The 16274-nt window shown below is 35.5% G+C and overlaps 1 protein-coding gene across 1 annotated transcript in view; it reads left to right on the forward strand.

The window, feature by feature from the left end:
- Window positions 1-16274, forward strand: part of SEC24A (SEC24 homolog A, COPII coat complex component) — a 62670-nt gene that overhangs the window by 33321 nt on the left and 13075 nt on the right. The window contains exons 12-17 of the mRNA XM_029217065.1: window positions 3159-3214; window positions 4308-4514; window positions 5364-5484; window positions 5804-5962; window positions 12609-12782; window positions 15600-15710. Of these exons, the coding sequence (XP_029072898.1) occupies window positions 3159-3214; window positions 4308-4514; window positions 5364-5484; window positions 5804-5962; window positions 12609-12782; window positions 15600-15710 (828 nt within the window). The remainder of the gene's footprint in view (window positions 1-3158; window positions 3215-4307; window positions 4515-5363; window positions 5485-5803; window positions 5963-12608; window positions 12783-15599; window positions 15711-16274) is intronic.

Here is a 16274-nt window from a genome sequence, read left to right on the forward strand (position 1 = left end):
CACCAATGTTCATAGCAACATTATTCACAGTAGCCAAAAGTTGGAAACAACCTAAGTATCCATCAAGAGATGATTTGTTAAATAATGTGGTATATACATATAATGGAATATTTTTCATCCCTAAGAATGAAATTCTGATGCATGCTACAACATGAATCAACCTTGAAAACATTATATCAATACTAAGTTAAATAAACCGGATGCAAAAGGACAAAGAGTATATGATTCCGGTTATATGAGGTACCGGGAATGGGTGAATTCATAGAGATATAGGTTAGAAAGTAGATTATAGATTACCAGGAGCTTGTGGGAAGGGAGAAATTATTTAATGGGTACTGTTTAGGATGATGAAAATGTTCTGAAAATACATAATGATGATGGTTACACAACATTGTGAATGTACTTAATACTACTGAATTGTACACTTAAAAATGATTAAGGTGATACATTCTGTATATTATGTATATTTTACCACAGTTTAAAAAATTAACTCCAAATGGATCATAGATCTGAGTATGAGACTAAAACTATAAAATTGTTAAAAGAAAACATAGAAGTAAGTCTTTGTGACCTTGAATTAGGCAGTGATTTCTTAGATATAACACCAAAAGCACAAATACCAAAAGAAAAAACAGATAAGTTGGGCTTCCTAACAATTAAAAACTTTTGGGTAAACAGCATGGTCCTACAGTAGAGCACAGGGAACTATATTCAATATCCTGTGATAAACCATAATGGAAAAGAAAATATATGTGTATAACTGAATCACTTTGCTGTACAGCAGAAATTAGCACAACATTGTAAATCAACTATACTTCAATAAACTAAAAAAAAATAAAAATTTTTAAAAGTTAAAAAAGATTAAAACCTTTTGTGTTTCAAAGGATGCCATCATGAAAGTGAAGAATGAGAGAATGAGAGAAAATATTTGCAAGTTATGTATCTGATCAAAATATATATCTAGATTATGTAAAAAACTTCTACAACTTATTAAAAAGACAACCTAATTAAAAAGTGGGCAAAGGATTTGAATAGACATGTTTCTATTCAATACACCATATTCAATATTCTGTATATGCAATTGGCTCATAATCCCTTGAAAAGATGCTCCACATCATGAGTTATCAGGGAAATGCAAATGAAAACCACAGTGAAATGCCACATCACACCAGTTAAAAAAAATTCTCAAAACCAAAATTTTTTTGTTGCTCTGAGCATATCTGAATAGCTGGGAAGGTTCCATGAGTATTGGTTTTGGGGTTACAAATAAATTTTAATAAGTAGGCAAGTTTGCAACTATAAAATCTATGAATTAGGAGAATTGACTGTACAACTTTAAAATTAAAGAGTTGAATAGAGCCCCCTTCTGTCTTGGTTGTTCCAGGTCTCACAACAGAGCAGCCACGTCAGTCATTCATTTCCCTTATCTATTTACCCAGCTACTTATTTGGCATAAAATAAAATCACTGAACAGGTGATTCTGATGATGGGCCAAGTTGTGAATTTACTGATATGGTCCAGCTTCTCAATTTTATACATGAGCTGATAAGTGGAATATCCCTTGCTGGATGTCACATAGCAAAAATTTTTTTAAAGGACAGTAACAAGTATTTGCAAGGATGTGGAGAAATTGGAACCCTCATTCACTAGTAGTGGGAATGGAAAATGGTGCTGCCATTAGGGAAATCATTTTGTCAGTTCCTCTGGAAGTTAAACATAGAGTTACCATATAACCAGCAATTTTACTTAATAGGTATATGCTCAAGAAAATTAAAAACATGTCTATACTATAAAGCAACTACACTTCAATTTTTTTAAATTGCTAAATATGAATTATTAAAAATAAAACAATACAGAACATGTCCACACAAAAATGTGTACGTGAATGTTGGTAGCAACTCAGCCAAGAAGTGGAAACAACCCAACATAAACAAAACGTAGAATATCCATACAATGAAATGTTTTGTTACTCAGCAATAAAAAAGAATAAAGTACTGATAAATGCTACAACATGGATGAACCTTGAACACATGAAGCTAAGTGTAAGAAGCCAGTCACAAAGGACCTCATCGTGTGACTCCATTAATATGAAATGTTGAGAATAGGCCAATCCAGAGACAGAAAGTGGCTGCCTAGAGCTGTGGGAGTTGATGGGGAATTGAGGAATGACTGGTAATTGGTGTGGGGTTCCCTTTTGGGATGATGAAAAGGATCTGGAATTAGTGGTGTTAGTGGTACAACTATGCGTATATTAAAAAATTACTGAATTGTATCTTCTGCAAGGGTAAATTTTATGGTATGTGAATTATATCTTAAAACTTTTATTAAAATCTGTTTAATTTTAAAGAAAAAGGAAGAAATCTAAACAATAGTACATTTTTTATATGATAGTTAAAGTAAATATTTAATGTTTCAGATTATTCGTTGGTGTTATTTTTCATGAACATTATGATGAGCCTTATTTTTGTAATTTTTTAATAAAAAATAGTACAAAAATGTAGAAAGTGAGACCCCTCATAATCCTGCATCACCACCCACATTTCCTTCCCAGTTGCTTCCTTCTAAGAAAGGATATTTACTTCCTAAGAAAGAATAAATTTGAATCCTGAGAAGCTCTTCTGATGTGGCCATTTAGCATACCTCCTGATTCACTTGGCCTCGTGGTCCCATAAGTATAATGGGGGCCTTCTTTATGAGCAAGTATGTGCCTTATGAATGACAGAGCTGTTGGTGGGCTGTATTACTTCCATGTCAAGACACAGAATTCTTGTGTGTCATCTTAGTCAACTTTTTTTTTTTTAATGCCAAGAGTGTTTCTTTGGCTGGCTTCTGGGGCTAAGCAAGAATTCTAAAGCAGGATTCTAAACTGTCTTTAACCTAAGAAGCAAAGTACTTGTACAAACCCTTACTGAGTGCTTGTGGGTCAGTATTTTCTATTTGGGAGGCTGTTTACCTTTTACATGGTAATAGATAAGCTGCAGTAAAAGCCTAAATCAGTGCTCTTTTGGTGACTCTGAACATACGTAGACATTGCTGTACAAATGGAGAAGGTGGCTCTTCTCTAAGTATGGGGGTGGTTAATTATATCACTGTTATGTATTTGGAACATCTTTAACAATTAAGTTTTGTTTAAGAGAAATATTTATTTGTTCTTTCAGATGTTTTTATACCTATGCCAGAGAACTTATTAGTAAATTTAAATGAAAGTAAAGAGGTAAGGGACACTTTCCTATCTGACATGTTTAATTGAAATGTTGAAGGAATATATTTTTAAAACGAACTTTAAGTAGAATTTTGCTTCTCTCTGTGACATTTCTAAGATGTATACCATTTTATATTTGCAGTTAGTTAAAATTCATCAGATGAACAGCTTTTGATTTTGCCCTTGAACTGATTGCTTTTAAGTTTAATGTATCCATTTGTAGTAGGGTAGAAGATAAGCCTATTCCATAAATGAGAGAAACCTGAAGGAAACCTGCCTTGCCAGCCATTTGGGAAATTGGGAGGGTTGCTGAGATAAGCTTCTGGTCACTACATAGAAGCACTGTAGGCTGCTTTCAGTGCCCTTTGCTTTTCTGATTCACAGAGTGTCATTGGGGTCAGTTCAGAAGAAACTCTTATTACCTGCCTGGAAATTGCCATGACATAATACAGTGAGAGGTGAACAGAATGTGTCTGAAGGGGGGATGTTGTCTACCCTGTACATGCATATATGCCGTAGGGGTAACATTTTAACTAGCAAGTCTATGGTCTCAGCTGTTGGCAATGGTGACTTCGCCATAGTGTGAAGTATTTTTTTCCCATTAACTCTCTTTATTTGTACAACCTAACCTGAATAGGTAGTTGTTATTTGTTTTGTTTTTCTTTTGTAGTAATATTACTAGTTGGCAAATTTACTGGCTATCTTAGATTTTGCGGTAGGGAAGAGTTAAACGCACTTTGGAACTGAAAAGAATAAAGTGTATAGAGGTGATTGAGAAGGCCATATTTCATGGCATTTAAATATGTAAAATCTCTAAACTGTGATGGTTCTTTTGGATACATTTGGACTTATAGTCTTGCTGGACTGCTGCATGTGCAAGAACTGTAAGGCCCCAATTTTGATTTGTCTTGCTTGCCAATTTATAATGTTGACTTAAAATGGCTTTCTTGTCATTTGACCAACTTCATTGTTTACTGTACTGTCTGTAGATTCTCTGACCATCATCATGACTCAATGTCTTGTCTATTGTATGAGTCAGTGACTTAATGTGAAAAAAATTTTTTTTATTGTAACACTCTTGAGTTTTCTTGCTTTATTTCACAAGCTCGTCCAAGATTTACTGAAAACTTTGCCGCAAATGTTCACCAAGACCCTGGAGACCCAGAGTGCCTTGGGTCCAGCCCTTCAGGCTGCCTTTAAGCTGATGTCCCCAACTGGTGGTCGAATGTCTGTTTTTCAAACACAACTCCCAACTCTTGGAGTGGGAGCCCTGAAACCACGAGAGGAACCCAACCAAAGGTCATCTGCTAAGGTTAGAAAGTCATCAGGTGCATGATAAGATTTATGCTGGTGCTTTGTCCCTTTGAGTACAGAGCTTATTTCAAATTTATTTTTCAGTTGTGAAAAGGAGGGAATATAAGGAAATGGATAAAGCGTTTCTCCTCTTTTATGTAGACATTTCTATTTTATTACATTATTTTCTATCTGATTCACCCTTATGTATAGATCTTTAGCAGGTCATAGCAATGCCACCTGCCTTTGATGAGAAAGTCAGGCAGACTAAGAGAATATGCTTGCCAGGGACAAAGTAGAACCTGGATGATGAATAAAAAGTAGTCATGGTTTGGTATATTGACTGCCATGGATTGCTTTTGAGCAGCTTGTGTGTGTAAACTTAGTTTGAGATGTGTATCTCTCAAAAGATTATGGTAGTGTGGCCATATACTGTAATGATTAAGGTGTCAGTCTTGGAATAAGTCTGCCTAAGTCTCACTGCTTTTTAGATGTGTGAGCTTGAATAGTTACATAATATCTTTGCCTCTCTTTTTCCTTATATTTATAAAATGAAAATATCGATAGTACCCATCTCTTATGATAGATGAAAAGTATTACATATGAATTTAGAAGCTTCCAGCATAATAAGCATTTAATAGATTATCAAAATTAGTATAATAGGTGTATTTCTTTTTAAAAGTAAAACAAAAGAGTAAATTCTTAAGCAGGACATGTTTCGTACTGAAAAAAGAGGAAATATCACAGAACAAAAGGATTTTGTAAAATGCCCAAGGATAATTGTTAACCCTTGGTATATATGGATAGGTGTATAAATTTTATGACAATTTAATGATTTAAATTTTTTTCTCTTTGTAATTATGAATAGGAAATTCACTTGACACCATCAACTGACTTCTATAAGAAATTAGCCTTGGACTGTTCTGGTCAGCAGGTAGCTGTTGACTTATTCCTTCTCAGTGGACAGTATTCTGATTTGGCTTCTCTGGGTAAGTTCTTCCTAGTGATTATTTTTCTCATGTGAATGTCAAAATGGTATTTTTATGATGATATGTTAAAGAGAGGACAAAGTGAAAGAATTCTTATTCCCTTGGGAAGTTAGTTTAGTTTATAATAAACCTTATAGTCTTATACTCTGAATATTTATAATAGAGAAATTTCTATATTACTATTTAAAGGGATGAAATAATTCTTTCTTGCCAATATCTTAGGAGGCTAAGGAAAGATTGATTCAAATGCTTGTAGTTACTCTGGTGTAGTAATAGTAGTTAATGGCAGAATTTAAAAGGAGTATGTGTTCTCTTCCAGGTTGTATTTCTCGGTATTCAGCAGGTAGTGTCTATTATTATCCCTCTTACCACCATCAGCACAACCCAGTGCAAGTGCAGAAATTACAGAAGGAACTACAGAGATACCTCACTCGGAAGATTGGCTTTGAGGCCGTCATGAGGATTCGGTGCACCAAAGGTGGGGGCACTATTTTTTTTTTACACTTACAAAGGCGTAAATGTTGCTTTTGATATGAATAAATATACACATATTTTCACCTGGTCTTTTCTCATAAGATTTGTTCTTCTAAAAAACAAAGATTTGTTCTTCTAAGGTATTGTACTTACTTTGATGGACTATGCAATTAAGAATAGAGAAGACACATATTGAAAAACTAAGGACTATTTTTTTTATAGGAATTGCTATTTTTTTAATGTATTATTTTATTTATTAATTTATTTATTTTGGCTGTGTTGGGTCTTCGTTGCTGCAAGCGGGCTTTCTCTAGTTGCAGTGAGCGGGCTTCTCATTGCAGTGGCTTCTCTTGTTGCAGAGTGCGGGCTCTAGGTGCGCTGGCTTCAGTAGTTGTGGCTCGCGGGCTCTAGAGCGCAGGCTCAGTAGTTGTGGCACATGGGCTTAGTTGCTCCACGGCATGTGGGATCTTCCCGGACCAGGGCTCGATCCTGCGTCCCCTGCATTGGCTGGCGGATTCTTAACCACTGCTCCACCTGGGAAGCCCGAGGGACTATTTTGAATATACTAAAAACCACTGAATTGTATACTTGAGAAGTGTGGGGTTTTTTGTATGTAAATTGTATCTCAGTGAAAAAATATCTCATCTCCAAAGAAAATAAAACATATTACTGATGGATTTTTATTCCACTTATTGAACAGTAGTAGTGGAAGATCTTTTTTTTTACAACTATTTTTTTTTTAATTAATTAATTTATTTTTGGCTGTGTTGGGTCTTCGTTTCTGTGCTAGGACTTTCTCTAGTTGCGGCGAGCAGGGACCACTCTTCATCGCGGTGTGTGGACCTCTCACTGTCGCAGCCTCTCTTGTTGCGGAGCACAGGCTCCAGATGCACAGGCTCAGTAGCTGTGGCTCACGGGCCTAGTTGCTCTGCGGCATGTGGGATCTTCCCACACCAGGGCTTGGACCCGTGTCCCCTGCATTGGCAGGCAGATTCTCAGCCACTGCGCCACCAGGGAAGCCCACAACTATTTTTTAAAATTGTGGTAAAACAGATATAACATAAAAGTTACCATTTTACAGGACTCCCCTGGTGGTCCAGTGGTTAAAACTCCATGCTTCCGACGCAGGGGCTCAGGTTCAATCCCTGGTCGGGAAACTAAGATCCCACATGCTGCACAGTGCAGCCAAAAAATTAAAAAATTTTTTTACCATTTTACCATTTTTAAGTATACATTTGAGTGGCATTAAGTACATTCTCATTGTTGTGCAGCCATTACCACCATCCATCTTCAGAAGTCGGGTATCTTTTAGTTTGTGTTCTTCTCATTCTGCACCTGCTACTAATACCTTGCCACACTGTTGCTTTGGAAATAGTCTCACAGTTTCAGAATGCGTATGTTCAATATGTTTTTCAGGATAAATGTTTTGTGGTTGCTAAATGTGACAACTATTTTCTTATGAAAGTGGGAAGTTATAATTCTTGATATTTCATTTCTCCACATTATCAACCTGTTTCTACTCTTTTATTCAGATTTTAAAATATTACTGCTCTGTAAAAGGGTATGAAGCAATAATTTTTTACAGTGGAAAGATTATGTGAAATATGTAGCAAAAAATATGTATCAAAAGATAAGGATCCACAAACCTGTCCACTAGATAGATGTTAAAATCTGTTGATCAAATGACATGTCAAATGAAGTATCAGATAAGCACTTAAGAGGTTGCCACATCTCCAAACAGCACACAGATATTGGTGTCACCCATAACAGATCAGTTTCCACAATAGCATTCTGTTTCCTTTTTTTTAATAGAAGCTTTATTGAGATAAAATTTACATATCTTACAATTTACCCATTTGAAATGTACAATTCAGTGGTTTTAAATATATTCACCATGATATTACCACGATCAATTTTAGAACACTTTCATCATTCCCAAAAGCTACCCTGTACTGATTAGGAGTCACTTTTCATTCCCCCACCTAGTCGACTGCCAGTCTACTTTCTGTCTCTGGACTCACCTGTTCTGGGTATTTCATATTAATGGAGTCATACAATATGAGGTCCTCTGTAACTGGCTTCTTACACTTTAATGTTTTCAAGGTTCATCCATGTTATAGCATATATCAGTATTTCACTACCCCCCCCTTAAAAATATTTCATTTGTTTTTATTTCTCATAGTATTCCATTGTATAGATACCTCATTTTGTTTATCCTTTCATCAGTTGATGAATATTCGGGTTGTTTCCACTTTTTGGGTATTATGAATAGTACTGCTATGAACTTTTTTTTTTTTTTTTTTTAAATTTTGACCACGCTGTGTAGCACGTGGGATCTTAGTTCCCCAAGAAGGGGTCGAACCCACGTCCCCTGCAGTGGAAGCACAGAGCCCTAACCACTGGACCACCAGGGATGTCCCTTGCTATGAACATTTGTGTAGAGGGTTTTGGTCCTGTTTTCATTTCTCTCGGGTCTATACCTAAGGTATATACTTGAGTCATAAGGTAACTATGTTTAACTTTTTGAGGAACAGCCGGACTGTTTTCTAGAAGTTGCACCATTTTACATTCCCACTAACAGTGAAAGTACTGATTTCTTCACATCCTTTTCAAAACTTGTTATTGTCCTGTTTTTTTTTTTTTAGCCATCTTAGTGGGTGTGACGTGGTATCTTGTTGAGGTTTTGATTTGTATTTCCCTGTTCATGAATGAGGTTGAACATCTTCTCTTGTGCTTATTGGTTATTTATCTTCTTTGGAGAAATGTCTATGCAGATCCTTTTTCCATTTAAAAACTTGGTATGTTTGTCTTTTTATTATTGAGTTTTAAGTGTTCTTTATATGGTTTTAGATACAAGGCCTCTATCAAATATATGATTTGCAAAATACTTTCTCCATTTTGTGGGTTGCCTTTTTCACTTTCTTAATGGTACCCTTTGAGGCACAATTGTTTTTAATTTTGGTGATGTCCCATTTATCAACTTTTTCTGTTTGTGTTTTTGGTATCTTAATGTAGCATTAAACCACTGCTTAATCCAAGGTCATGAATATTTATATGTATGTTGTCTTCTAAGACTTTTATAGTTATAATTCTTATATTTAAGTCTTTGATTTATTTTTAGTTAATTTTTGTATTTGATGAGGTAGGTGTTTGACTTCATTCTTTTGCATCTGGATATACATTTGTCCCAGCACCTTTTGTTAAAAAGACTATTCTCTCGGGCTTCCCTGGTGGCACAGTGGTTGAGAGTCCGCCTGCTGATGCAGGGGACACAGGTTCGTGTCCCGGTCTGGGAAGATCCCACGTGCCGCGGAGCGGCTGGGCCCGTGAGCCATGGCCGCTGAGCCTGTGCTCTGCAACGGGAGAGGCCGCAGCAGTGAGAGGCCCGCATACCGCAAAAAAAAAAAAAAAAAAAAAGGACTTCTCTTCCTGTTGAAATGTCTTGGTGTCCATGGCCCCTTGTTGAAAATTAGTTGATCATAAATGTGAGGGTTTGTTTCTGGATTCTGAATTTTATTCTTTTAATCTATGTCTTCTTATGCCAGTACCAAACTTTCTTGACTGTTGTGACTTTGTAATAAGTTTGAAATTAGGAAGTATGAGTCCTCCCAACTTTTCTCTTCCTTACCAAGATGGTTATGATATTCTGGGTCCCTTGCATTTCCGTATGAATTTTAGTTTCATCTTGTCAATTTCTGCAAAGAAGCCAGCTGGTATTGGATAGGAATTGTATATAATAGGTTAATTTGGGGAATATTGGCATCTTAACAATAATAAGTCTTCCCATCCAAAAACATGGTATGTCTCTTCTTTAATTTTTTCAACAATATTTTGCAGTTTTCAGAATGTAAGTTTTGCATTTCTTTTGTTAAATTTATTCCTAAATATTTTTTCCATTATATTTTAAATGTAATTATTTTTAAAATTTATTTCTCCTATAAATATAATTAATTCTTTGTATACTGATCTTGTATCCAGCAACCTTGTTGAAATTGCTTCTTAATTCTAATAGTTTTTTAGTATTTATGTTTTAAAGGGCCCATTTGTTGTATCCCATTCATTCAAAATTGATGGACCTCAGAAATGATTATTTCTGCAGATATTGGCTCTAAATTAAGGGGAATGTACATCCTAAAAGTGCTTTTAAGACTTTTTCTACTTGGCAGGACAGAAGCTATTTTATATGTACCAAACTTTGCATAAAGAGCTTGGACATAGAAACCAACCTATGCCCTCTTTCTAGAGTGCTTAATTTACTAAATCTTTGTGGTTAATTTGTTTAGGTTTCTCTCTCTTTTAATGATAAATTACATTAAATTCATATTACATGAAATAATGTGCTCTTGGTAAAGCTACAAAAAAAAAGGTACAGTACAAAAAGATATAAAATGAGAAATTAAACTTAAGCCAGTATAGTCTACCTCAGAGTTTCTCATATGCCCTTGAAAAAGTTTTCCTGTGCATATATAAGCATGGGAATATATTTTCGCCTTCAAATAAAAGCAGCGAGGGGGCTTCCCTGGTGGCGCAGTGGTTGAGAGTCCGCCTGCTGATGCAGGGGACACGGGTTCGTGCCCCAGTCTAGGAGGATCGCACATGCCGCAGAGCGGCTGGGCCCGTGAGCCATGGCCGCTGAGCCTGTGCGTCCGGAGCCTGTGCTCCGCAACGGGAGAGGCCCCAACAGTGAGAGGCCCGCGTACTGCAAAAGAAAAGAAAAGAAAAGAAAAGCAGCGAGGATCACATCTGGCTTCTTTTTCTGTATATACTTTGTTTTCGTATGTACAGAACTACATCCTCCTTTCTTTCCTGATTGCTGTTGTAAAGTTGGTTTTTATTTCACAAGCAGAATATATACCTGTTATTTGTAAAAAATGAAAACATTATGGATAAAGCTAAAGTCCTCTTGTATAAGCTTGTGTGTGTGTTATTTCACTTTCACTCCATCCTTATGTAGTCACTATAACCACATTGTGGTAATGCTAAGTTTTTCTATACATTTACATACATATGTACCTCTCCATGGAAAATATATAGTACAGTGTAGTAGCATAAATAACATTGTACATGTTTTCAGCAAGTCTTGGGCCTCTCACTGTTGTGGCCTCTCCTGTTGCGGAGCACAGGCCCCGGACGCGCAGGCTCAGTGGCCATGGCTCACGGGCCTAGCCACTCCGCGGCATGTGGGATCTTCCCGGACGAGGGCACGAACCCGTGTCCCCTACATCGGCAGGCGGACTCTCAACCACTGCGCCACCAGGGAAGCCCAGCAAGTCTTGAAGATCTAATAATATTAGTTTATGTAGATCTGTCTCATGCTTTTTAACTTCTACCCAGTATTCAGTAGAATGTAAAAATCACAATTTAGTTATTTTCCTACTGGTTGTCATTGAAGATATTTCGATTTTTTTTGTTATGATTAATTTTTTTTTGCACATATAAATTTGGCACTTAATTGTATCTATAGAATAAATTTTTTTTTTTTTTGAGTTGTCAGTGTGAGCAAGTACCAGTTGTGAGATTTGTTAGTAGAAACACTGTTACGAGGATATTTTATGAGGATATTCTAGGATAAATTCTTAGTTATGGAATTACTGGAGTGGAAGTAAGTACCTATTTAGAATTTTGGTAGATATTGCCAAATTATTACCAAAAAAAGGTTTTTGAAAATTTGAATTCATTTAAGAAGATATCTTTTATTCCTTCCCCACTCTCACTAACTACTGTGTATTCTTTAATATGATTCTGCTTCCAGTTACAATGTGTGGGTTGTTTTTCTCCACACTACCAAGCAGTTAACTCAGTTCTGACATCGTCTCTGTAGAGCTAACATCAGATCCCACAGGTTACGGGCTCAGTCTCACAAGACCGTCTCTCATCCTTCCCCCCCCACCACCCCATTTCAGAAGCCAATTGCAAGTCCAGTTTGTTACCTGTGCTTCTGACCAACTGGCTGTAGATTGGATGTTCCAACAAATCCCTCCTTTGGTTGAAATTATTGGCTAGAGTGGCTTATAGAACTCAGAGAAACATTTTAATTACTAGATTACTGGTTTATTTTAAATAACTCAAGAACAGCAAAATAGAAAAGATGCATAGAGCAAGATATAGGGAAAGGGAAAGGGCATGGAGCTTCTGGAGCTTTCTTGCTCTCTTTGAGAGCTTCACTCTCCCCAAATCTCCGCGTATTCACAATCCCAGAGCTCTCTAAAGGACCTCATCCTTTTGGGGTTTTATGGAGGCTTTATTACATAGTCATGACTGATAAATCACTGACATTTGGTGATTGATTCAACCTCTAGCACCTCTCCCCTCCCTGGAGGTAGTGGTGGGGGGTTGAACTGGAAGATTTAACCCTCTTATCATATGGTTGAATCCTCTGACAACCAGCCCCCATCCTTAGGTTACCTAAGTGCTTTCCAAAAGCCACTTTGTTAACATAGCAAAATATACCTTTATGACTCTCATGAATTCTAAGGGTTTTAGGAGCTCTGTGCCAGAAACTGGTGAAGACCAAGTATATATTTCTTATAAACCACAATATCACATTTAAACTTTTTAATTTACTCTGTGCTATTCTGATAAGTGACAAGGATAAAATGTAAATATATGTAGGTGCATATAAATCATTTTGATATATTTTTCTTTTCTAGGTCTTTCCATTCATACTTTCCATGGGAACTTCTTTGTTCGGTCCACAGACTTACTGTCTTTACCTAATGTAAACCCAGATGCTGGGTATGCAGTACAAATGTCAGTGGAAGAGAGTCTTAATGACACTCAGTTGGTTTCCTTTCAGTCAGCACTCTTGTATACATCCAGCAAAGGTAAGTTTTTTTGTTTGTTTTACTGTGGCAAAAACACATAACATGAGATCTATCCTCTTAACAAAATTAAAGTCTAAAATACCATATTGTTAACTATAAGCACAATGATATAACAAAGGTAAGATTTTTGATTTGGCCATGTAGTCTGTGGCTTGTGATAAACTCCTTGAGAGTCTACTTAGTGTCTGAAATATGTTCTGGTAATACAACAATAAAGAGGATACGTAAGTAAAATAGTAGTATGTTACATAGTAATATCAGTTAACGAGAAACAGAAAGCATGTGAAGGGTTTAAGAAGTGCTGAGGGGATGGTTTTTTAAGATAGGGTTGTCAGGAAAGGTCTCATAGAGGGTGACGTTTGAGTTAAGTTTTGAAGGAGCTCAAATGGAAGATAAACACTTTTTAAGGGTATAATTTGTTTAGTACTAATTAATTTATAATGTGTTTTGTCCTAAAGATGATGTGAAGGCTGGTTAAATTTATTTTTATTATTTTAAAGATTCACAGCTCTCACCCTATTCTGTTTTGTCTCCTTAAAAAAGGTTTTGGAAGCGTTTTTGTGCTATGTCTACTGACCTTCACAGCCCCACCAAAATCTATAAAAAGTGTATAATACAGATATTTTAATGAAAACCTTTAGTATGAGAGAAGTCCAGTTTTTGTACTATGATTGTAATACTGCATACTATAAATGTAAAAGTAAGATGGATTTCTGTCTCTAGGTATCATTTTTTATTTGACAGAAGAACATCCCAATCCTTTTTCTGCTCATTGATTTTTCTTAACATTTAAAAGGAAAAAGTAATATATAATTGACCTGTGGTAAAATCTACCATTTTAATGTATAGTTCCACAAGTTTTGACAAATGTGTGTGTGACCACCACCACAATTTAGGTATCACAGTCTGTTCCATTACCCCTCAAATCTCCTTGTGTTTTTGTAGTCATTTCTCTCCCATCCCCAGCCCCTAGCAACCATTGATCTGTTTTCTGACTCTGTAGTTTTGCCTTTGTAAGACTGTCTTGTGAATAGAATCATACAGTAGGTAGCCTTTTGTATCTGGCTCTTTCACTTAGCATAGTGCATTTGAGATTATCCATATTGTTTCATCCAGCAGTAGTTATTTTTTATTCCTAAGTAGTATTCCATTGTACCCAGTTTGTTTATTCACTTTCCAGTTGAGGTACATTTGGGTTGTTTCCAGTTTTTGGCAGGTTCAAATATATCCCCTGTAAACATTTGCATTGGATTTTTGTGTGAGCATAAATTGTGATTTCACTTCGGTTAATACTTTTTCAGTGTTTTCGACAGATGGCTAGGTTGTATGGTGAGCTTATGTTTAACTTTTTAGGAAGTTGCCAAACTGTTTCCTAAGTGGCTGTACCATTTTGCATTCTCACCAGCAGTGTATGAGAGTTTCAGCTGCTCTGCATCCTCACCAGCATTTGCTGTTATCAGTGTTTAGTTTTTGTTTGTTGTGTTTGGTTTGAGGTTTTTGGTTTGTTTTGTTTATCTTTTTGCCATTTTAATAAAGTATAGTGATACCACTTTTAGTTTTATTTTATGTTTCCCTAATAACTAACATTGGATATCTTTTTATATATTTACTATTTGAAGTTTAGTTTATTTCTAATGTCTTGTTTTTATGGAAAATGTGATTATAATATCTATCCATGTCCACAAATCTTTGTCATTTCTGAAAATTTCCCTAAGATGGATTTCTAGGATTGGAAATAAAAAGTATAGAGATCAACTGTTTAGAAAAATCTTGGTATTGTCAGATTGCTTTTCAGAAATATTTTACCAATTTGTAGTCCCATCCAGTGCCCTTTTCATTTCAGCCTCTGATTTTGTGAGCATGTATCTGTGTGTGTCTGTATCTATGTATGTAATAGTTGTTGTTGCCAATATGATAGGCTAAACATTGTATCTTATTCCCTTTAGTTATCAATGTTTTTATCTAGACTAGAAGCACTAAACAATGTTACCCTTTTTTGTAGATATCACTTCTTCTCTTTAAAAGTAATTTGTATGAGCTCCTCCTAGATACAATTTCGTTAGTCTTCATGTGTCCCTGCAGGTTGTAGTGTGGGTATCCTCTCTAGTTTTTTTACTTGTTCTTTTTCTTTGTTGTTCAAGGTCTTGCTCATTAGAAATGTTTTAAAGATTGACATGATATTTGATATTTTATGGCTCTCAAAAGATTTTCATTTTTGTTTCTTGTATTTATTGATTTTTGTTGTTGTGGGTAATTACCAAAGAGGAAGTATTGTGACTATTAGTTGATTTCTTTCATTTTTTTTTTAATGAAAGCTTTATTTGTTTGTCTGTTTGTTTATAATTTGGCTGTGCTGAGCGGCTTTAGTCTATTTCTTTTAAACTTTTTTCCTGTGATTAAAAAGAAACATAAAATTTCTCTGGACTTTAAATATCAAAACAAACTCTAGAACACATCTTGGAGTAGTGTTGTCTTACAGTATGTGTATCTTCCCAAAATTGTGTTTATGGAAAAGGATAAAGTAACCAAAAAATTCAGAAAAGAAATTTTTAAGAAGCTAGCATGTTACCATCATTTGGATATGATCCCTGTGGTCTTTTCAGTAATACCTTGAAGAAAAATAATTTTGTAGTAAAAATGATAAAAGAAATAATGCTTTAGAGTTTTCACGAATTAAAGTTTTGATACTATCCCTGCTTACTATATATAACCCTGTTTGGTTCCAAATTGAAAAGAACTGATTTTTCCAAGTAACTTTAATACAAACTATTTTTTATAGTGCTGTCCCTCACTATCATTTGTGTGTTTTGTCCAAAGGTGAAAGAAGAATTCGTGTTCATACTTTGTGTTTGCCAGTAGTTTCAACTCTAAATGAAGTCTTTCTTGGAGCTGATGTTCAAGCAATTTCAGGGTTATTGGCCAATATGGGTAAGAATTGTTGTCACCTATTGCAGATATATTGCAAGTAGTAACATTTGAAATGTCCACATAGTTTTGTTTTCCTTTAAATAATTAGCTTTATGATTTCAATATTTTGGATCCGGTGTATGCCTGCTAAGTAAATGGATCTGCTGCAGATAACCTGATCTTTTTTTTTTTTTAATTTAAACAGTTTTATTGAAATGTAGTTTCAGTTTATTGAGATATAAGTGATATAACAATCACTTAACCCATTTAAGTATACAATTCCATTGTTTTGAGTATATATACAGATTTGTGTGGCCATCATCTCAATCCGGTTTTAAAACATTTCCGTCACCCCCAAAAGAACCTCATGTTCATTAACACTTACTGCTCACTCCCTTCTTCTTCCCTCACTGGCCTTAGGCAACCACTAAACTGTTTTCTGCCTAACAATCTGCCTGCTACGGACTTAAATAACCATGTTTCCCTTAATGTCTTCCATCTCAGAGTTGCTTTCTTGGATTTTTTTTTTTTGGATCCTTTTTTCAAATACATAGAGCTTAACATCATTTTGTTTCTTGCTCCCTT

This window comes from Monodon monoceros, unplaced genomic scaffold (genome assembly GCF_005190385.1).
Source record: "Monodon monoceros isolate NGI ecotype Baffin Bay Population unplaced genomic scaffold, NGI_Narwhal_1 Super_Scaffold_12, whole genome shotgun sequence".
Lineage (NCBI taxonomy): Eukaryota > Metazoa > Chordata > Mammalia > Artiodactyla > Monodontidae > Monodon > Monodon monoceros.